This window comes from Schistocerca americana, chromosome 6, assembly GCF_021461395.2.
Source record: "Schistocerca americana isolate TAMUIC-IGC-003095 chromosome 6, iqSchAmer2.1, whole genome shotgun sequence".
NCBI classification, from domain to species: Eukaryota; Metazoa; Arthropoda; class Insecta; order Orthoptera; family Acrididae; genus Schistocerca; species Schistocerca americana.
Genome location: NC_060124.1, coordinates 355,278,228 through 355,302,486, shown reverse-complemented (window position 1 = coordinate 355,302,486; position 24,259 = coordinate 355,278,228). Strand labels below are relative to the sequence as shown.

At 38.3% G+C, this 24,259-nt stretch overlaps 1 protein-coding gene across 3 annotated transcripts in view; it reads left to right on the top strand.

Moving 5' to 3' along the window:
- Positions 1-24,259, top strand: part of LOC124619566 — a 68,501-nt gene that overhangs the window by 27,764 nt on the left and 16,478 nt on the right. For 2 of the 3 annotated variants that reach the window (XM_047146054.1, XM_047146055.1), the window contains exons 2-4: positions 1,035-1,247; positions 2,612-2,731; positions 21,731-21,906. In XM_047146054.1, coding sequence (XP_047002010.1) covers positions 1,035-1,247; positions 2,612-2,731; positions 21,731-21,906 — 509 coding nt within the window. The remainder of the gene's footprint in view (positions 1-1,034; positions 1,248-2,611; positions 2,732-21,730; positions 21,907-24,259) is intronic. The other variant, XM_047146056.1, reaches the window with a different exon arrangement.

Here is a 24,259-nt window from a genome sequence, read left to right as displayed (position 1 = left end):
CATAAATCTTTTTCTGTCCACATAGTTGCTGTTCTGAAAATAAAAACGTGATTATTCTCAACCCTAGTCTGCTAAGGTTGTCTTGAGTGTGGAGAAGTAAGCATACTGATTCCTATCCAACAGTTGCCATCTACAATGAATATGCAAAAATCATTCAGCCACACTGAAGAAATATTTAATAATATATAAAAAAGTAGTCATGTATTATGTATGTACAGAAAGAGTAAGAGTTGAAAGGAACTTCTCTCGTATCATATTGTCGTGAAACAAACCTTTTCCTGATTTTACTTCCAGTCGATTCCTCCTCTTTCCTCCCAAACTCAGCAGAGGTGCTGCTATGGTGCTTGAGATATCACACCTCCAAGAGAGAAGCCCTAGAGTTGTTGCTGAGGGAGAAATTTCTTCAACTTTGAAGGCCTTGGATTGACCAAACTCGCCACTAAATCCTTTCTCTGAGGTGCAGATATCAGAGCACCATGGGGAGGCAGATAGAGTTTAGAAGAAAAGTGAAAAATTTGAGCTTTGTCAGTCTAAAAGACATGCCCAGGTGACTTAATTTGCACAGCACACTGTCTGTGTAATATATGGATTTAGATTTTAATCCTGGCCTAAAACATAGTTTTACTTTGTCACACATAATCAGCATAGCAAATACTCTGCCTAGAGTGAAACATTTTTCTCAGTATTTAGTTTCTTTCTTGTTTAGTGCAATCATTAAATTATGCCAACCAAGATATTTCATTACTGGACTTACGTATATTTGATATAGACTGACATTAAACTTATTTCGCTTTCTTTATCGGTGATGTATCATTATATCATTGTAAATGAAAGTTCCTTTCCAGTATGGGATAACACTTGGAACTTAAAGACAAAAATTTTGTGTATTCTTTTAGTACTCCTTAAATCAGAAACTGATTAGAGTGTTGTCTATGAAATATTTCAGACGAATTATAGGTATTAATTTTCAGTACTTAATACTAGTTTGAGCTTTCATCAGTGATTGATTTTACGCAATTTCTTTTTCTCACCAGATTTGAAAAAACTCATCAAATATGATGTTCAGCATTGTAAATGTGAAAATTGGCATAGTGGACTCTGCACAACCTGTAGCAGTAGATCTGCCACACCAAATGAAAGGCCTCCACTCTCATCAGTGAACGGAACACAGCACCAGCCAAGAGGCGACAAACTGTCGGATGACAAAAAGCCTACCAAGACAGATGCATCATGCAGAGAATACACAGGTAGTTATAATTGGGCTTTGGTGTTGATAGAATTTTGGGAGCAGTGAGTTAATATGAATTTTGGTTCATAGTTTCGGAACATAATTTGTAAGGCGATGGTCTTGAATAAAATTTTCTAGGTTTTCGTGTGATGTCAGTTGTGAGTGATAAACTAGGCTTTTGCAATTTCATGCATAATTACCTGGAGCTGCTTGTCATAACCAATGTCTGGTGGTACACTGTTTAACCACAACTAAGTTGGATCTAACTTTATTTAGAAAATACTCTAGGAATGCCAAATTGCTAAGCAGCTTTGACTGTCTCTCACCACTATACAAATGGTTGTCCTGATGGAAGTCACCAAAGTCCTGTTAATACTCAGATCTGTTGTAACTAGAAAACCAAGGAAAAGAATTCTATTCTTGTAGGTAATTTTCTACTTTAATTACATAATGTGGACAATTGAGTTATGCAGTTGCCAAGTTGTAGATTTTCATAATGATTTAATTACACAGTCAGACAAACTGGGATCTCATATTTCTGCATACCATAAACAGCACAGTGAATTCCATGTTTGTGATAGATATTTAGGACTTCACTATTTGCTTTTCTAAGATCCTGATATGCCCAGTAAAGCAAAAGCTTCTAATTTCATCCCCTATGTGACCATCATGTTGGTTACTGTGCTGTGGCAGTTCATTCAACGAGATCATGGCCAACTTTTATACTAAAACTTAGTATCTGATAATTTCCTTGTTGAAAGCTGTTAAACACCCTCAAATGACTGCTTGACATGACTTTGTGCAGCCAAGCTCAAAAAGGAAAACTTCTGAAATTATGAAAGTTTTAGCACCTCCAAAAAAGTGTGACAAACAGTCAGAAACATTGGAAATCTCGTATTGTATACAACTTCTTTTTTTTTTAATAGAGTGGTGAGGGGAGGGAGGGTGGGGGAGAGAGAGAGAGAGAGAGAGAGAGAGAGAGAGAGAGAGAGAGAGAGAGAGTTGATAGTTTGAGAATTCAGATACGGTAAGCTGTATCGTGTAAATGGCTGTCTAGATCGTTCTTCAGTTTTTATGAGGTCTTAAATAAACTGGTTGGTGACTTTGTACCAGGTAGCTTGGCTTTCTGATTTAGAGAAAATGTATATTGTGGTATTCTCACCCATCTTTGTACACAATGAGAGAGCTGCACTTTCATTCTTCCTTAACTATACAGGTGTATTGCTTTTACACTTAGTAAAGTAACGTAAAAGTCAAAGTAATTGTGTTTAGCTTTGTATTATTCATTAGTGCACCTATTTAGAACATTAATTCTTACTTTGAAAATTTGTCACCTGATAATCAACAGATAACCAAATAAGTAATTTGTGTTGTGCTCATTAGTTACAGCTGAAATAAAAACTGGTTACCCAAAAAGCAATAAATTGAAGAAACCAGACAATGTAAAGTTTGAAAAGGAAAATAAAATTGAAATAGTAGAATACACAAAACCAGCACCATCTTGTAAGTATTGCAGAAAACTAATATGATGAAATAATATTACTAAGATATGACTCACTTAGTGATACAGGTGCATCAGTGAATTTTTTTATTATCTCTTGGTTTAAAAAACATTCAGAAACTGAAGTTAATTGATTTTTAAATATGTATTTAACATGTGTGTTATTCTTTTAACTTTGTTAAAATCGTGCAGAGTGTATACAGTGTTTAAGTAGCAGGAGTAAGTACAGGGTGTTCCAGAATGAATATATAGATTTTAAGGCTTCACGCATTTATTATATTTGACTTACAATTATAAGTAATACATCAAATGAAGGAGCAACTCAAAAAGTTTTGTTTGTATGCCTGCATGCAAAGGAAAGTGTGTGGAATGACTAAGAGTTACTGAAGAACTTGTTGTACGAGTGAGGGTCTTTCACACACAGCCCCAAGAAATCAATTCAGAAGGCTAGTTGTGAATTAGCAATTCCAGTGACGTTTGTGTGGGCACTTTCAAGGAGATGCTTACAACCACATCCTTATCATTTGCAGTTTTTACAAGCTCTAAAGCCTACAGACTGTGGTTTACATGCCAACATTGCAAACAAAATGGTGCCGCATGATGATAAAGATTTTCTGGATTGTGCTGTCTTCAATGATAATACACATTACACCTAAGTGGAAATGCAAACACACATCATGTATGTATATGGGGGTCAACAGATCCCAACAAAATGGTACAATTGCAACAAGACTCCTCTAAATTGAATTGTTTTTGTGCCATATCTCGGTGGAAAGTTTATGGGTCTTTTCTTTTCAATGAAGGAACTGTAACTGGTGTTTCTTATCTTGATGTGCCAGAACTGTGGCTCTTTCCTCAGTTGGAAAACACTGAACCAGAGAACTTCATTTGGCAGGAAGATGGTGTGCTGACTCAGTGGCATAACTCAGTACATGATTGCGCTGAAGCTATGTGATTTTTAGCTTAGGTATTTCATAAATTATCATGTGTATATGTCTCTACTACCAGCTGATCTACCTGACATTAGTATCAGCATTGTTGCGTCAGTGACTCCACACTGGGAAGAACTCTCCTATTGACTCAAGGTGTGACACACACTGCTTGCTTTGAACATTTACAAGAAAACCTGTTCGAATTGCTCTTTCATTTGATATATTATTTATAATTGTAAGTTGAAAGTAACAAATGCTACAAAACCTTAAAACCTGTATATTCATTTTGAAAACCCCTGTCCTTGTAGTGGTGGTCATGTGAATCGTTTGCAGTACTTCATATACAAATAGCCAGCATTCTCTTGTTACAACTTTTTAAATTCTCATTATATGTAGTGTGTATGATGTGATGACAAAATAATGGAATCTGAATATGCTCTCAAATCAAAATATCAGTTATTTAAGTAAAATATCTATTTTTCAAATCTCATGGTTCAAACAATGTGATGGATTTCTCTCATAATGTTTAGCTACAGTAATGAGACAGTGATTTGAAAATATAAAGCATAACTGAGAACTTTTTGTACTTGACAGAAAAAAAGAAAAATAGTCAAACAATAGAAAGTTCAAAATGAAATAACAGCAATATCGAAAAAAAATAGATTTATACTCGCCATATAGATTAGATATTGAGTCACAAAGAGACCCATTAAAATCTCCTCCTGCAATACAAAATACACACACACACACACACACACACACACACACACACACACACACACACACACACGGCCTGTGTGGATTGAAGCTTCAACTTCGATGAAAAGAAAATCAACAAAATTTTGTACTTTTCCTGGGTTTTTCCAAATTACTTCAAAGCTAACTGTTTAATCGAAAAAACCATGGTTACCAGGAATGTGAAGCATTAAATTCTGCAGTGATTATCAGAACTTTGCTATGTGGTTAAATTTTCATATAGAAACGTTACATAAGAAAACAGCAATTTTTCACACCTTTTGAAAAAAGCACATTTTGCCACTATAAAATGCGCAGCATCTGAGAATTGGCTAATCTGATGCAAAATTTTATAGGTGAAAAGTTGGAGAGCATCAATATGTGTTCTTAAAAAGTCGAAGAAAGAGGTAAAAAAGCTAGCTGTAAGTAAATATCAACATTATTCAATGAATTTTTCAAATATTCACTTTCCTTAACCCAAAAGTTTTAGAGATTAGTGGAATAATATTAGGCCTACACCAAGGACAAAATATTGGTTTACAAGGATAAATATGTTAGGTTTATTATTGTTTTATTAGTAATAAAGAAAATTGATTCAATTAACAATAAATTCAGTTATGTGCAATAATATAAAATTGTGTTAAAGTAATACTTTTAAAAAATTATTTTAACTTAGCTAAACAATCTTTTACTCTATGTACAATTTGTTTTTCTTTATTTTATGGTATTACTTCTTTGCATACTTGGAAGATGAGGGTCCAAGTAACATTAATTCTTAAATTTCTTCTGTATTCATGTCCTAGATGGGACCTCTTGTCCCTTCTTCCAAAATGTCATTATCAGTGTCACAACCATCAGTGTCAATAATAGGGATGTCAGTTGGAACATTGGTGCATGGTTGGTTTTTGGATGGTTTGCAAACGCTGGTACACTTAATGCTGTTTGTCCTGCAGGGACAACTTTGACGGCACCCTGTGTTGTGTGTGCAGTAAATGATGTTAAACAGTTCCACAGGTGCAACATTTGTAGTACTGGGAACTGGCAATAGGCCAAATTTTGAAGCCTTCCAGCCCCATTGCAATGGATCTAGTGGGTTATTTTTCTAAGCTTGCACCTGCAAATATGTCGTCAGGGGATGCTGTCAAGCAGCTGCTTCTATAGAAGACAAAGAGGTGAGGGTGACTGATGCCTTTGAGACAAGTTTTTAAAGATTTGATAGTGAAGCACTTTTAATGGCTTTGTTTCATCTTCAGAGTACATTGACCACTATGAACTTCTGACAAATCTCATAAAAGAGTAGCATTGGAATTGCTGAATGTCCCTGTTTCTTTCTGTAGGGCTTTTTTTTTTTTTGTCTTAAATACATTGAAGAGTTTGTTTTCCTTTGCCCAAAAATGAGGAAGTCATGACACAGCATATAGGAACAGAACATTATTTTTGATATTTAGACAAATTTAGGGGCTGTAGACTATGTTGCCTTGTCTGTCCTTTTCTGGATTCAATAAAAAAATGTTGGGTGAAAATGGGGCTGAAGCAGTAGAGTATCAGTATCCTTAGCTCCTTATTTAGTATTGATCACTTTCCAGTTGTGTTAGCAACAAGAAAGTGAGTCCTGTTTATTTTGTTCATTTGACAGAAACAAATCTTTTGCCATGGTTACTGATGTTGTTTCATTAAACATGACAGTTGATGCTGTTGTTTTGGTGGCTCTGTGCAACTGCTCAGCTGATTTCATGCTCCTATCACTTAATACATTAGGGTAACCATCAAACACAATTATAGCCTTTTTGCCATACTAATTGTGGATGTAATTATGGAAGAAAATACACTAGACTCTCGCTTATCTTGTCATTCCTTGCACATGTGGGTGCTGGATTAGCAGACAAGCAAGATTATTGTGTGTGTCTGAAATTTATTTAAAAAATGTAAGGGATATACTCCATTAAATTATGATTGTGGAGCCACATAAATTCCACACCCAGAGGGGCTCACCACTCTTTGGTGAGCTTGTGCTTGGCTACCACGGGGCCCCAGCCTTTGTAGCACCTTTTCGCTTTCTGTGCTGCAGGTCTATCCTCTGGTTATTCTTTTTCAGTACCCTTGGGGAACATGTCTGGTATTTTTTTGGGAATGTATTCTGAAGTTTCAGTAGCCTGACACCTGAACAGCCCTTCCACTGTTTTTTCATTTTTCCTTTCATCATTCTCCATCTTCTATCCTCCCTCCCCTTCAGCGTTTGAGTGTCCTCTGTTACTCCTTCCCCCTTGTGCACTCATAAAGGCCAGCCCATGTGTCTTGATATGTAAAAGGTGCCTGCGTAATGTGTAATTCCTAGCCCCGAGTTAACAGGTAGGGTTCCCATGTACATACTTTGTACAGGCTAGGTCTAGGGAGGGGTGATTGCCTGAGCTTTTACCTTCCCAAATTGCCAATTGCTCCCTCTGTCAGGAGTTCAGGAGGTGTGAACAATCACCTAAGACGGGTGAGCCCCCCTCTGAGGGGGACAATCAATTGGAAGGAGCATGCTGTCGGTAATGCTGGAAATCGTGGGGATCTTTTCACAAAGAGCCAATCACCATCTCAGTCTATATGTACTAAACATAAACGGAATGAAGCGAAATCCAAGACTCTCCCAGCTGCAACTTGGTTCCTTGCGGTATCACATACTGGAGGAGGTCAGTCCTATGGTTTATTATTAAGCAAGGTGTTGACGCAATTGCAGGCTCTGTGAAATCCTGCTCTTATTTATGTAATGACACTTTGATTTTGGAGGCTAATGTGATTTTCAAGCCCAACAACTGCTTGCTGTTTCACTCCTCCACAGCTATCCTGTTTGTGTTGAGCCCCATAGAATTCTGAATTCTTCTTGTGTTGTTCTTTACACTAGGTTGCTCAATGGGCTGACCGAGGCAGATATGCTATATTCGTCGCACAGTGTTATTTACACAAGGCTGCTCGGTGTTCTTACTGAGGGAGAAATCCATACTTACCTCTCTGATCAGTGTCTCACTGCAGTCCAGTGGGTAATACGAAAGGTTTATGCAATCAAAAAGTGCCTACTTGAACTCTTTTTCTCATGTTTGATAGAGTAGTGCTTTCATCAAAGACCAAAGTGTGCTATGAAGTCGTCATGGTTGCTCCATACATTCCAAATTCGATGCGCTGCTACCAGTATCAATGTTACAACCACACTTGAATTTCCTGTTGACATACGGCCAAATGTGTTACCTGTGGTAGAGATGATCACGAGGGCACTTGCATGCCACTTCCTCTCCACTGTATCAATTGCAATGGTGGCCATGCAGCATCATCCCAAAAATGTCTCGTGTTCCTGATGAGTGGGCCAGCCAGGAGATCCGGGTGAAGGAAAAAGTATCTTATCGCTCACAAGTTGTTAGCTAGTGGAAAGCCCAGTGTTTTACAATTGTAAAACACTAACAGTATTGTTCATTTTACAGCTCTCGCCACAAAGGACAGGGTCATGCAGATGTGCGACCTCAAATTTAGCACCACAGTCATAAAATCACCCAGTGTCACAGCAGCATCCCTGTCTCCTTCGTCTCCAGCTGTGCAACAAGCCACCAAGTCTTTGCCTCCAGCGGCGAAATAACTGCTACACAACTGGCAGGAAGAAAGATCAGGAGTAATGCTCCTGTGAAGACTTTTCTCTGGCTAACAAGCATCTGAGTCTTCATCTGCCAGTTGCAAAGGCTCTAAGAAATCAAACAAAGGCAAACGGTCTTCTCCTTCTCCAACTTGGAGTCCTCATTAGCGGTGTCACCATGTGATACCCTCACCCAGCCAACCGTTTCGCTGGTGCGCACACTCCTCCATTTTTCTGTCCTGCAATCTGCAGGCCAACCCTGTGAGAATGCTGATGATACCTCTGTAGAACTTGTGGAACAGGATCTTCCAGCCTCTGTGCCTTGTAACCATGAGTCTTTGAAGGCTGGCACTCGGCAGCTGCCGAGGTAACTTCTCTTCATTTGGTCCATCCTCCCTAATCCCTGTTATGACTCTTCTCTATTGGAACATTCGTGGCATTAGACCAAACAAAGAGGAATTACGGCTGCTCTTGGAACAACAGTGTCCACTTTTTTTCTGCCTCCAAGAAACAAAATTGCATCCTTGCGAACACTCTGTCTCTGGCAGAGTCACGCTGATCACCCGGGATAACGTTCATAGGCAACCAATCTCACTGAACACTCGGCCGCAAGCTGTTGCAGTCCGCATTATCCTTCCCCGCTTCGCCTTTTCTCTTTGCCATGTCTACGTCCCTCTGTCATTCGGTGTCACCAGGGCAGACTTCCTCCAGTTTATTGATCAACTCCCTCACCCCTTTTTGCTGCTTGGTGACTTTAATGGACACCATCCCCTTTGGGGATCTTTTAGAACCTGTCAGAGGTGCCCTCTTGGCTGACCTTCTCAGTCATCTCTACCTCATGTGTCTCAACACTGGAGCACCCATGTTCCTTTCAGACTCCATGCACACCTATTACCATTTGCACCTCTGGTTGTGCACTGCCCAGCTTGCCCGTTGTCTCAAGCGGTCTTTTCTCTCTGACACATACTCGAGCGACCATTTCCTGTGTGCTATCTTTTTGCTGACTTCCACCACATCTTCATGTAGACCCAATTGGCAGCTTTCTAAGGTTGACTGGACGCTTTCTTCCTCTCTGGTGTCCTTCGGTGAACAACATTTCTCCAGTCGTTATGACCAGTTAGAGTACCTCCCGAACCTTATCCTTACTGCCACAGAAAATTCCATACCTCGTATTTCATTTTTACTGTGCCGTGTCCCGATACCCTGGTGGACTGAGGCATGCCGCGATGGGGTTCACTCGATGTGCTCTCTGCGTTTTTAACAGTCAACCTGCGATGACTAATTGTATTCATTATAAAAAGTTGTGTGTGCAGCGTCGCTGCACTCTTCGCGATGGCAAAAAAGCTAACTAGATTTCATTTATTAGATCTTTTAACGGTTTCACTCCCTCTTCTGTCATGTAGGGCAACCTCCTTCGGCTCCCTAGCACCAAAGTCCATTTCCCCTATATCCAGCCCGATCATAGCAGGTGCTGTCATTTACCTATCTACAACACCGTGGATTGCTATTTTGTGGAGATTTAGAGCTCCTCACTCACTCTACTTTTTCCCCTCAGAAATTAGTGGAGGCTTGGGTACTACCCTTCCCCTCTCAGAATCGTGAGTGCTACAATGCTTCTTTTACTGTGAGAGAGCTAGATTATTTTCCCATTTCATCCCAGTCCCCCACTCCAGGGTCGGACGATATTCACATACAGATGTTGCAGCACCTTGGTCTTGTGGACAAGTACTTTCTCCTTGACATATGCAGTCGCATTTGGGAGCAGGTAGCATGTTTCCAGACACGGGCGTGAAGCCACTTTCATATCCATACCTAAGCCAGGCAAGGACAAACACTTTCCTTCTAGCTACCGATCCATTTTTCTCCCTAGCTGTGTTTGCAAGGTGATGGAACGTATGATTCATGGTTGGTTGGTATGGTGGCTCAAATCTCGCAATCTACTAACCACTGAACAATGTGGATTTTGAGCACACCATTCTGTAGTTGACCATCTCATACTTGGTCAACTCATGTCATGAAAAGTTTTCTGCAGAAATATCAGACTATAGCAGAGATTTTCGATTTGGAGAAAGCGTAATACACCTGATGGAGACTGGTATACTGTGTGCTCGTGGGGCTTCCAAGGCCGCCTGGCCCGTTTCTTTCAGAAAATTTTAAAAGACCAGGTTTTCAATGTACGTGTGGGTTTGGCCTTGTCGAATACCTTTATCCAGGAGAATGAGGTGCCTCAAGGCTTCGTCCTGAGATCATCTTCTTTGCTATATCCATTTATCTATAATGGCCTGTCTCCCATCAGACCTATCTGACTCTCCTTTCGTCGACAACTTTGCAGTCTGTTGGAGTTCTCCATGGACTTGCGTCCTTGAGTGGTGTCTTCAGTGGTGTCTTGATTGTCTTTATTCGTGGAGCATCGACAGTGGCTCTCACTTTTCCACTGACAAAACCATTTATATGAATTAGAGGCGATGCTGTTGGTTTCTTCCTCCTCCTTTACGTCCTGGGTCTGTTGCTCTTCCGTTTGCTGAAACTATGAAATTCCTGGGGCTCATGCTTGATGGGAAACTTTTTTGGTCCTCCCATGTCTCTCACATGGCTGGACACTCTACCCTACGTGTTTTAAGCGGTACTTCTTGGGGAGCTGATCAGACCACCCTCCTCCATTTTTACTGATCTCTTGTCTGTTTGAAACTGGACTATGGGTGTATTGTTTATGCATCTGCAAATCCGTCCATCTTACACAATCATAATACAACCCACCATCATGTAATCTGTATGGCCACTGGCTCCTTGTACACTAAGCCCAGTAGCAAGTCTCTATGCAGAAGCTGCCAAACCACTGCTGTCATACCAGCATGATAATCTCCTCAGTGGATATGCATGCTGTTCGTCACCGTGCCTGGCCACCCATCCTATGCCTCATTCTTCAATGACTCCCTTGACTGCCAGTGTGGGGCGTGTCCATCTGGAGTTCACTTTTGGCTATTGCTCCAGCAGATTAACTTCCTGCTGCCTGTCACATTCCCTATGGATGTGAACCCTTCTCCGCCTTGGCTTTCTGTGGTGGCCCTTATTCACTTTGGACTCGATTCAGTTCCTAGGGAAATTAATCCAGATTTCATCTATCACTGTGTTTCTCAACCTTCGCACGGAACGTAGTGATAGTACCTTCGTAGGACTGATGGTCTAAGACTGACTGTGGTGTCAGGTTTTCCTTCGTCATTGGCACCGACTATTTTCGGTACCAGCTTCCAGAACACTGCACAATATTTACAGTAGAGCTCTTCGCCCTCTGTCAGGCCACCCAGTACATCTGGCAACACAGGCTTCTTAAATGTCATATGCTGTGATTCTTTGTGTTCTTTAGAGCCTTGTGTGCTGTATACAGCCCATCCCGTAGTGCAATGGGTCAAAGAAAGCTTCCATTTCCTCATTGTTTTCACGGCAGTCTGACAGGAAACGAGGCTGCTGACGCTGCTGCCAAGACCGTGGTCCTACAATTTTGGTCCACTAGCTCTTCCATCCCTTTGGATGATCTCCGCGTTGCTGTCTTTCAGCAGGTGTTGTCACTTTGGCATTACCACAGGCTCCGGGGAATTGAACCTCTCCCAACAGCTTGGGCGATTTCATCTTGACTCTCTCACCATGATGAGATCATTTTAGCTAGGTTGTGTATTGGGCATTATTGTTTTAGCCATTGCCATTTGTTAAGTGATGATCCTCCTCCTTGTTGTGCTCATTGTCGTCAGTGTCTGACAGTTCGCTGCCTTTTCCTGGCCGAATGCCTTTTTTTAAAACTACTTACGTACTTATGTATGTTCACCATCTGAGTTATTGGCTGTTCTAGCAAATGATGTGTGAGCTGTTGACTGTATTTTATTTTTTACCTGTCTTAGCAATATGGCGAAGGACATTTAATATTTGGTTTGGAACCTCTGCTGTCTCTACAGCGAATTTTGTTGATCTTTCTCAGTGTGGAAGTGCTTGTTCTTAACTCACTTTCCTCCCGTCAATTGGGCTTAACAGATAGTTGCTTTTAATTTCTTTTACTTCTTGGTGATCTGAGGTTATGGATAGGTGTTTATGACCTTAGCTGTTCTAGCGTCCTAAAACAAACAGTAAACAAATAAGCATTCATTTTACTTCTTCTGTTACTTCAGCTTTGTGTCATTCTGCCATCTTCAGAATGAACTGGCTGACTGTCACTCCAGCACTTGCTCCATACTTTTAAACATGTGGATCATGCCACTGTGAATGTTGTCACATATACACAAGGCACGGAGGACATTGATGGTGGCAAAGAGGTGCAATATACGCATGAATAAGATCTGTGGCTGGAACGTATGCATGATTGGATCTGTGATTGCGGCTGATCCACGCTGGCATATCGATGTATCACAGTGAACTGTGTACCACAGTGATCTGTACTATCGCAGCGTCTTCATAAATTTATTACAGATAGTATTGGATTCCATGATTTATCCAAGCTGAAGTTGTTATATCTATTAATTAAATTTGCCACCAACCTAATTTCAATTGCTTCTTTCACTGTTGAGTCCCAAAAAGGTGGAAGTCAAGACTAAAATTTTGATTTTTTTTTTCATACATGATAGTGTACCTAGTGTCAGCACAGTGCTGTGCACCACTGATTTAGTGGGCTGTAAGAGGTGGGTGTACCTGCTGTGCTCTGTGCATCTTTCCTGGACTGTACTTGTCATCTGCCTGATGTTTGAAAGGCTACACTCATAAGGGATCTAGTAAACTCCAGGATTGTGAAGCATCAAATCATCTTTAATGGTATCAAAGAGTGCTGCTGTCTTTGATGGAGGGTAAAGAATTACTCTCACTTTGTGTTTGCTGAAGGTCTGTTCTCTTTTTGATGATAAGTTTCCCACATATGGTAGAAAAACCATGGATTTAAAGCTTTTCGTGTTTTCTGCATTCCTTATGCGCACAGTGGGCATACGGAATGCAGATGATTTGGAAGCTTGTGGTTTACAACATCCTCTGTGAGTGTGACCTTCCATATATCAGATAGACAACACGTACAGTCCATGAAAGATGCACAAAATACTGCATGTACACCTGGCTCTTACAACACAATAAATTGATGGTGTCAGGGCACTGTCTTGGCACTGGGCACTCTATCGTGTATGAAAACATCGAAATTTTAGCATTGACTTAAATCTTTCTGGGCTCAGTTGTGAAAGAAGCAGTTGAAAATTGCTTAGCTTGAATAAATTGTGGAATCCAGCACTTTCTGAAATAAACTTGAAAAGACATGGCTACAGTACAGCTCGCAGTGATACATTGATATCCCTGTGCTGATCGACCATGTAGCCATATATCTAATCATGCATACGCTGCAACTCTTTACTGCCGATCAACATCTCTGGTGAGTGCTGTATGTGAGACCACCTGTGCAGAAGAGGAATCAGTGCTGCTGCACACCTGAAATTTAATTGATCATGCATTGCGCCACAAAAACGTGAAGATGCACAAAGGGGATATACTTTATTAAATCGAAAGGTACTTCCGTTTTCAAAGATTGATTATTTTTGTGTTGACTCCTTTAATAACAGCTGTAATTACATTAGAGACAATGCAAAATTCGTCCAACATTGTACTCAGCAGCAATGGCTTTTTGTGGAGAACCGGGGTTCAACTTATCTAAAGTTTTGAGCTTCTACTTGAGGTCCAGTGTAACATGTTTCCATTTAGAAGACGTGATACTGAAATGCAGAGAATGCCACAATTTCAAATATTTACAGCAGTGTTTAACACTGTAATTCACTAACAGCACTGTTACACAAGATAATTAATTGTGCACCATTTCAGATGTGGGCAGGGATTACTGAGGGCCGGGTTAATGAGAGTTTAGTGAAGTTATTTGGCCTCCCACGCCACTCTTACAAAACACAACTATTTGTGCTTTCAGCATGCCTACTTCATCAAACATTACAGGGTATGGGGCCAGCTCTTACTTGCTGAAGTACTTCATTGCACTGTTTGTGCAATGAAATTCTGTACAGGGATGACCTTATCATGCGATGTGATTTTAAAATTTATGCACTTCAATGGTAGGAGTCGATTTCTTTTTGGAATTTCACAGTTTTGTGCTCTACAACTATTGTCTTATAAGGTTTTACCTCAAATTGGCCAGTACTCAGATGCTGCACATTTTATAGTGACAAAAAGTCTTTCTTGAAAAGTGTAAAAAAAAAAAAATTACCGTTCTCTAGTGCAGCTTTTTTTATTGGAAAATTTAATCAACTATCAAAGTTTTGGTACTCAGTCGATGCAGAAATTAATGCTCTACATTATTAGCAACTTTTTTTTTTTTTCTTCTAAACACTTAGGTTTGGAAGAATTTGGAAAAGCCCAGGAAAGATCCGAAATTTTGGTAGTTTTGTTTTCAGAAAAGCTGAAGCTCCACTCAGAAATTTGGGCAAACTCGGATTATTCATATCGGAGGCCTATTGAGTGAATGAAACTGTTTCCAGTATTCTAATTTTCTGGGCCTATTGTATGAATGTGTATGTATTTTCTATATCGAAGAAGGACCTTGTCCAAAAGCTTTAATGTTTTAACAGTCTTTTTTTTCATTGTTCCTGTCTGTGACTCAGTGCCTCCTTTGTATGGTGAGTAATAATCAGTCTTTCCATATTGTTAGAAAAAGTCAGTACATTTAAATATCTTGAAGTAATGCAGTATGGCAGAGGAGCCAATAAATTAAATACATGGAAGATGAGGATGTCTTTATGGCCCTCATACTAAATTGAAACAAAATTAGAACAACGTATGTATGCACAGCAGAAAATCTGGACTTGAATTAAGGGAGAAGGTGCAAAAGATAGGTGAACATTTTGAAGAAAATTGGGAATTGTAAACATATAACAATAAATCAAAAAAACTTGAAAAGAAGTGTGTTACAATAAAGTCTAACAACTTAATGTAGCTGTGAGGAAACACTAGATGATCAGTGAATATCTGGTTTTGGTGAATGGGAGAAAACTATCTAATTGCTGGTTTGAACATGTTCATACAATACACTTGAGAAGCAGAGGTTTAAGAAATTAGAAATGAACTGAGGAAAGTAAACATTTTTGAATGTGGAAAATTAGCCAAACATATTTTCAGGATACAATTCAAAATTCTAAATGATTTAAAGAATATTAGAAGGATTATAAATTAAAGCAATAGCTGTCCATGGCTTCAGAAATACCAGGGTCAATCCAAATGAAGTGGTCCAATAAAAATTAAGTTGGTTGCTTGACCATTCATAAATATTTTAATTTTTTTATATGTGATTACCCTATAATTGAGACGTTCAAAACAGTTTTTTTAAAAAAAATTTACCTTTCAGTTTTACTGAATAGTGGCCATTTTCGTTTGTAAGCGTGCGATGATGTTTGTTTAGAGACGTTAGCAAAAATATGAATATCTCTGCACTGGGTTAAATTACAACATTGCAATTGGCATGATTTTTTTAGAAAAGTGTCCTCTACAACATTGTCTGTTACACAAAATACCCTAAATTCAAAAATAACCAGTCAAAATGACCTCCAAAGTTTGGTATCCAAATTTTCAAAAATCCACTTTTTTGCCCAAAAATAAACAAGGAGTGATTTATGAGAGTCTATTTTTTGTAAATTTTGGGGTTATCTCAGGTGGGACTGAATATAACCATATGATTTTTGCACAGTTTGTAGCAACATACTGTAAAAATTTCAACATTGATATCTGACTGTGAATAAAGATATGAATTTTCAAAAATGAGAAGATAATTCACATTACTCTACAACTGATCTTATGGCAGTTGCCTATTCATATATGATATTGGTGTGATATAATCAGTTATTATTGAAGTAAGGTACTGAATTATATACAAGAAGTGGAAACATCACTGATATTAACATTTATATTATTTTGATATGTTTAAAATAAATATTTTCAATTAACATCCTTCGAGATGCATCTGTTCCTAAACCTGATGGTGAATGTTAAGAACACTTATTTCTTCAGACAGCTTCTGTGATATCTCCCAGTCGCTGGTTTCCTCAAAACATTTTTCATTGGTATCCAAACTTTGTCACTAGTAGATTTCTTGAATGATGTCCTTGGGCCAACAGGGTGGTAAAAATCCAAACTTATTCTTTCAGCCTCTGCAAGCCACCACTGTCCATCATACACACATGCCACTATGTCATTCAACGTTAAAGACAGATATAATTTTACTGACACAATGATCCTCATAAATTTCGGTTTCTGATGTTACATAGCATCGAACAAAGTTTTCTGCAATGCCGAGGAATTTATGGAAAGCCTTGTTCCTTTTATTGCTATACAGTTTTCTTCTTTCTTGATCAGAAAATAGGTAATGCCTTTAATATTATCCTTGCAAAAGACATACATGTCCTGTACTGTGAGAATTTGGTCTGTGGTTGGTCTTTGTAGGTTGGCTTTACTTAGTTGACGTTTTGTTGTACCTCCTACTCCATCACAGGCATTTTTACCATGGCAAGATGCTAAAAAGTGCCATCAGCCTCCAACCCAAAGTCTACTTTGTGGTTGCACAGATTTGAAAAATTCTTTTTGGTCTTATACTGACTACCACTTCCATCTGAAAAGTATATCAGCTTCTTAACCTTGGGAAAATTTTCTTTTATGTAATTTATTACATACTTTTGAAACACATGTACAGCCAAAGTGTTGTGCTCAAAGTAGTCGCTTACAATGCAAATTGAAGAACTGCAAACTTTATCTTTCTCATTTTTAAAGTAGAGAATAAATGGAGATGCACTGTTGCTTGGTAATTGACCCAGTGGTACCCTTGTATTGCATCCTGAATCACAAATGTAAAATTTTCTGCAAAATCAGCTAGCGCTATGCATTCAGTTTCATGAAGTTGTACTTTTTTGTCCCTCAGAAACTTACTTTGGATTTTAGAAACACAATAGTGACCAATTAAAGATTCCAAGTACTCTTCCTGAGATGTAACCACTGTCATCATTTCTGCCCTTTCAGTGTCACTGTTTGAAAGTAATACTGGCTGGCATTTCCTCATCAAATTCGTGAAAAAATTTAATAACTGTTTTCTTATCAGGGCATTTATTACACAGACTAATCATGCAGTCATAACTGTTAGTGTCACAGACCATTAAATCTAGTAACTCTTTGTAGTTAAGATCAATGAGTTTTGCACCTGCAATCATCAGTTTGACTTTTGATGTTTGATGATGTAAACAAACTATGGAGTGTGTCCCTGAGGAGCCAGCCAAAATACACCACTTAGGGTGGAGGTCACAAAATTTTGACCTTTCAGTTTTGCATTCAGGATGAGAATTTTTGGAAGCTACATAAAGTTCATTTAAATTTGACAGCACTAGTCGTTTCTGCTTTGTTACTTTAACTCCATTTGTAACAATCTTTTGCTATCTTTGCAACCTGGGCACATTCTACTTTTTTCATCATCTTAAAAAAAAAACTACTGAGATTTCCCTAAATCGCTCCAGGCAAATGCCGGGATGGTTCCTTTGAAAGGGCACGGCTGACTTCCCCGCCCTTCCCTAATCCGATGAGACTGATGACCTCACTGTCTGGTCTCCTACCCCAAACAACCCAACTCGCTCAAAAAACTACTAGATCTTTTTAATTGTTTCATCACTTATACCTACTCCTTTCTTCTTTCCTAAAACTGGAAGCACGCCTTGCCCTTGCTAATTTTCAGGTTAGTTTAACCAAACGATGAGAAACGTTGAATTCATTAACTTTTTTCTCTTGACCATGAGTCAGGGAGCAAACTTAAATTAAAAATTAAATGTTCACTGACATCTAAAGAAGAAAAAGTTAAAATTTTCTCTATTAAGCTCAAATATTCAGTGTCAGATAATGCAGGATGTAGGTTTTCTTCTTCTTTAGAAATAATGTTGGTATCTGTATTATTAACCCTTTGTTGCCTGACGGTACTTAAAAGTACCAGTAAGTTTTGACTCTCATTAGTTTCTCGTGGTGCAGTTTCGTGATCTGGGAGCCTGTTCGTACGTAACAGTAACTCTGCTCTACTGTTTCATAGATGTTATTGTGCAATACATAGACCTCTCTGGCGGTCCGAGCTAGAAATTGTTTTTCGCGCGCTGCTGTGAAAACAGAAGATTGTATGTGCTTGTTTCCATGCTGTTGCCTGAATTTGTGCGCAATTTATTGAAACTTCCGTTGAGTTTTCTATTGTACGCACTTAGCTTCTTTGTTTTTTTATAATAGTTTGTAGCATTACGTTACAAGTGAATGAGATAAAGTGGAAAATATAAGGCGGACTTATTAGTAACGTCAGGTTGTGCAGACACTGGACTCGCATTCGGGAGGACGACGGTTCAATCCAGCGTCCGGCCGTCCTGATTTAGGGTTTCCGTGATTTCCCTAAATCACTCCAGGCAAATGCCGGGATGGTTCCTCTGAAAGGGCACGGCCGACTTCCTTCCCCATCTTTCCCTAATCCGATGAGACCGATGACCACGCTGTCTGGTCTCCTTCCCCAAACCAACCAACCCACCATCAGGTTCTGCGAACACTTTATTGTAGCAACAATGCGTTACCTCTCACTAGTTGTTCTGTCCACTTTTTCTCACACAGAAATCGGTAAATACATTTGCCTGTGGAACAATTAGAACAAACAGGAAAGGTTTGCCAGGGAATTTACCTAAAGAAAAATGTCTAAATCAAATCACAGAGAGTCATCTTCAGACCTAACAGTATTTCAATGGAAGGAAAATAAAGTAGTGTATTTTGCGTCAAACTTCCATGGCACTGAACAGAGCGTAGTGACAAGAAAACAGAAAGATGGAACTAGTATGACTATACCATGTCCAGTTATTGTATGTGATTACAATAAAAACATGGGTGGTGTGGATCATGCAGACAGATTACGTTCAACTTGTGGTCTTGACAGGCGATCAAAGAAATGGTGGCACCGTCTCTTCTGGTGAGCAATACAAATTGCTTTTGTTAATGCTTACGTCATTTTCAGTGATCTACATGGGGCACTGCCACTGCTGGAATTCAGGCGTGCTGTGGCACTAGGGCTAATGAATGAATATGAAGTGCCAAATCTCAGAAAGAGAAACTCTGGTAAAGATGAAATAACTCTCCCAAAGAGAAGGAAGGATAACTTTTCTGTTCCGAAGGATGTACGTCTTGGAAACCGAGGAAATCATTTTGTAGTGTTCCGTTGTAAAAGAGGACGATGCGAAATGTGTGCGAAAAATAAAATTCAGCCGAGACCACATTCACAGTGTAGTACATGTAAAGTGTATTTGTGCTGCAATGAGAAAAAGAACTGTTTCATACAATTTCATGAGGTATCACTAAATATGTGATATGTATATACTGTCAAAAATGTATAGCTAAGTTACTATGTATTTTGAAGTTGCTCTAGAATAAATTTATGCGAAATTAAAAAAAAAAATTCAGAAATATCATATTTCTCTTAACTAATTTTCTAATGTAAAAATATTTAATATTTATGTGGAATAAAGTACAAGTTACAAAAATTGGAGCATTTTTCTGCGCATGTTGTGATTCTGTCCGTGGAGTCTGACGGTACTTCTGAGTACCAGGAGAGAAAAGAGTTGTGAAAAATAAAATAAAATTTTACAAAAAATCCTACCGTCATTTCAGGCCACAATAGTATAAATTCTGCAAAGAAAATGTTAAAAAGTAAATATTTTCTTATGTCAGGAAACAAAGGGTTAAAGCACCATTCCAAGTCTTTTCCAAAATCAGCATTGGCCGTATTTTGTTGTTTTATTGTCAGCAAAATCGATTTTCGGTCGCTTAGTGACCATCCTCAGTGCTGTAATATACAATTAAAATTGGTAGGCACTGGTATCAAGCTATAACCACAAGCTTAGAGTGATCACATAAACATGTTTAAGTTTATGTGGTCGCTCTAAGCTTGTGGTGATAGCTTGATACCAGTGCCTACCAATTTTAATTGTTTATTACAGCGCTGAGGATGGTCACTAAGTGACCGAAAATCGATTTTGCTGACAATAAAACAACAAAATACGGCCAATGCTGATTTTTCTTCCAATAATTTACTTCTTTATTGACAATAAACGTAAACAGGCATTTTTATTACCATAGAACAAAAGTAAAAGCTCCTATTGTTTAATATTGCATTATTAACAATAAATAAACTAAATGAATATTGGATGATAGTGTTATTTAAATATATGTCACAATTAAATTTTATTACAGTGGAACAATATACCATTTAAATAGGCAACAGCCATAAGATCAGTTGTAGAGTAATGTGAATTATCTCCTCATTTTCAAAAATTCATATCTTTGTTCACAGTCAGATATCAATGTTGAAATTTTTACAGTATGTCGCTAACATATAGGTGTACAAACTGTGCAAAAATCATATGGTTATATTCAGTCCCATCTGAGATAACTAACCCCAAAATTTACAAAAAATGAAAATTTTCAAATTTCAAAAATTCATAAAAAATTAAGGAGACATTTGTAAGTGTTCTTGTTCTATGTGACGCTAGTAGTGTATGATATATAGCTATAGGAAAAAAAATACTCTCATAAATCACGCCTTGTTTGTTATTTTTGGGGCTAAAAAGTTGATTTTTGAAAATTTGGATACCAAACTTTGGAGGTCATTTTGACTGGTTATTTTTTGGGTATTTTGTATAATAGACAATGTTGTAGAGGACACTTTTCTAAAAACAATCATGTCAATTGCAATGTTGTAACTTCACCTAGTGCAGAGATATTCAAATTTTCGCTAATGCCTCCAGACTGAAAAATCATCGCACGCCTACAAATAAAAATGGCCACCATTCAGTAAAGGTGCAAGATAAATTATTTTAAAAAACTGTTTTGAACTTCTCAAATATAGGGCAATCACATATAAAAAATTAAAATATTTAAAAATGGTCAAGCAACCATCACTGGACCACTTCATATGGATTGACCCACCAATATGCTGTCAGTTGTGTTTCATGACAGTCATATAAGAAACATTGCCCAGTTGATACACATGTAAAAACGCTGAAACTCAACTTCAAAACTTCTCTTTATTGAAGCATGTGAATAAAGGAAAGGCCTTTGCCTCACCCACACATGTGCTCAGTCGGAGAGGTACAGCATGTTTGGACATTTGCTTCACAGTTATTGCTGAGTGATTAAGACAGAATACATCTAAGGCAAAATTCAGTGGAGCCATTGTGGCAGTGACGAAGAATTTACTGAGATTTGACCTGCCACTGACTGACCATAGGTGCCTTCATTTCTGTGTTCTGATTAAGAATTATCTGGATAAACACGGAGAAGAATTAAACCTCAAAAGCTGACCTACCTTGTGCAGCACTTTGTATTTGTGTTCATAGTTTAATTATAATAATATTGGCTGAAATTGAACAGAGTGAGCATGTTCTGATGCTCTTTCTCTCTCCTCTCTTTTCTACCTTCTCTCTTCCTGACCCCTTTTCTTGTAGTGTTACATGATACCTTGAGAACGCGCTATGTTGGCAAACTGGGTGCTGTGTGACAGTATTACTCTGTAGTTCATTTTGCTGTCAGTCAGTCTAACAGTGTAACAGAGAACAGTTATAATCAAACATCTTATTTTTGGCCTATTTGAAATGTAAAATGACTATCTAAAATTTGCAGTAGGCTGTTTTGTGAGTAATATTTTTTTGAAAATTCAACATGAACAGTCATCAAACCATGGCAACTTCAACGGGGTTCGATGCCATCACGCAGTGATCCTGTCTCCCTCTACCACAAGTACCAGACATATTGGCGCCAACAGAAAGTTCCTGGAGAGGATAGTCGTGCTGAGTTACGTTGGAGAGTACGTGAAAAAATGATAGGACAGGATCCACATCCTCGGGTATGCAACAGTTTTGGAGTATGTTACATTCATATTAAATTGAACCGAATCAAATTTTCAGAGTTTAAAAACAAAAATGAAAAGAGAGAGAGCAAAGTTAAGTGCTGCTGCTACAATAATTCTTGGTTTTCTTGTGTTAAATTTGTATTTTGTCGATCAATTGCTTGTTATTTTCACTACCCTTTTTTAAATTCTCTTTCCATTTTTTTTCTTTTGTAGTGTGATTTCCTTCTTTCATTCCCTTGAAGGAAAACATAGTGTTCGTGACAATTGATATGGAGCAGTTTGATTGAAAATAAAATGGCTTTGAAAATAGCCTGTGATTGGCAATATTTGTGAGAGGTTTTGCATGCTGTATCTGTAATATTTGATAAACAACATATCTTTCCTTAGTGCAATCAACAGAGCTGTGAAAACTTGTGATCAGAGAAGGTGGAATGCATAGATAATACATTCCTTTAAAATTTCTAAAATCTTTGGTGGAAGTGACAACGAAACTATTATTCAGATTGGTTCGTGTAGAATCTGTGTCTTAGAGATACCATCAGTCAGAAAAATATCATGCTCACACTCTGATATAACAAGGGCAGATAAGTGAGAAAACTACTGCACAGTCATCTTAAATGTTTCACACATCCAAATTACTGATGAGCATAGTACAAAAAATAGTGTAAAACAAAACTGAGGAACTGGTACATGATGATCAGTTTGGCTTTAGAAAAGGTACAGACATCATAGAGGTGGTTCTGATGTGCTTAATGATGGAAGCAAGACTAAAAAAAAAGTCGAGACAAGTCCATAGAATTTGCAGATCTAGAAAAAGCACTGATCAGCATGAAATGGTGCAAGATATTCAAAAAATTATCTTGAAAGTATGTGTAAGTTATAGGGAAATGTGGATAATATACAGTATTCACAAGAATGCAGAGGGAACAGTAAGAGTGTAAGATAGGAATGCACTCTTTTCCCCTTCAATCTATACATCGAAGAAGTAATGATGGAAATAATAGGAGGTTAAAGAGTGGGATTAAAATTCAGGATGGAAGGACATCAGTGATAAGATTTGGTGATGGCATTGCAATCTTCAATGAAAGCAGTGAAGAAGTGCAGGACCTGTTGAATGGAATGAACAGTCCTAGGAGTGCAGAAAATGGATTGAGAGGGAACTGATGAAAGATGAAAATAATGAGCATTAGCAGAAATGAGATTAGCAATAAACCTATCAAAACTGGTGACCACAATATAGATAAAGTTAAGGAATAATGCTACGTTGGAACCAAAATAGCACATGATGGACAAAGCAAGGATGACATAGAAACAGACTAGCACAGGCAAAGAGGACATTCCTGGCAAAAGAGGTCTACTAGCGTCAAACAAGACCCTTAATTTGAGGAAGAAATTAATGAGAATGTACATTCGGAGCACAGCACTATATGGCGATGAATCATGAATTGTGGAGGAACCAGAAAAGAACAGAATCACAGCATTTGAGATGTGTTGGAATAGAAAGATGTTTAAAGTTAGATGGACTGATAAGAAATGAGGAGGCTCTCCACAGAATTGGCAAGGAAAGAAATATTTGGAAAATCCTGACAAGGAGGGACAGGATGATATGACACATCGTAAGACATCAGAGATTAACCTCTGTAGTAAAAGAGGGAGCTGTCGAGGGTAAAAAACTGTAAGGGATGACAGAGATTGGAATATATTTGTTAGATAATTGAGGATTTTGGGTGCTGGTACTACTGAGAGGGAGAGTTTTAAACAATAGAGGAATTTGTGCTGCTGGGCTGCATCAATCCAGACAGAAGACTGATGACTGAAAAAAAAAATCAACTGGAAGATATCTCAAGAAATTTATTATTGAGGCAAAGCAAAAGATAATAACTTAGGCAGTATTTGAAAGTCAGCCTACCAGTATACATTTTCCTAGATTTTTACGGGATCATAAAGGGTCCAAACTATTTATTTTCATTTTGATGCTTGTAATGTGGCAAATAGCAAATTGGGCTTCATGAAAAATATAAGCTACAGAGTTTAACAGGACACTTAAAACACATTAAAATGTATTTCATTAAAAAGAGATCACCAGACAAAAATCTGACACACTGTCATAGTGAAATGGGTGATGGGGAGCACTTAATCACCACTAAGTTTGACACATTGTCACCATTCTAAATTCAGAAGTGACTTCAGGGACTAGTCCAGTCACTAAAATCTATAACATTAAATTCTGTACAATACAGCATTGCCAGTTGAGACACACATCACAGTAGGTTACCAACTTACAGAAGGTGAAAGAATTTGGGGGACACTATTTCAGACGATTCACACAACGTCCTGCATAACATTG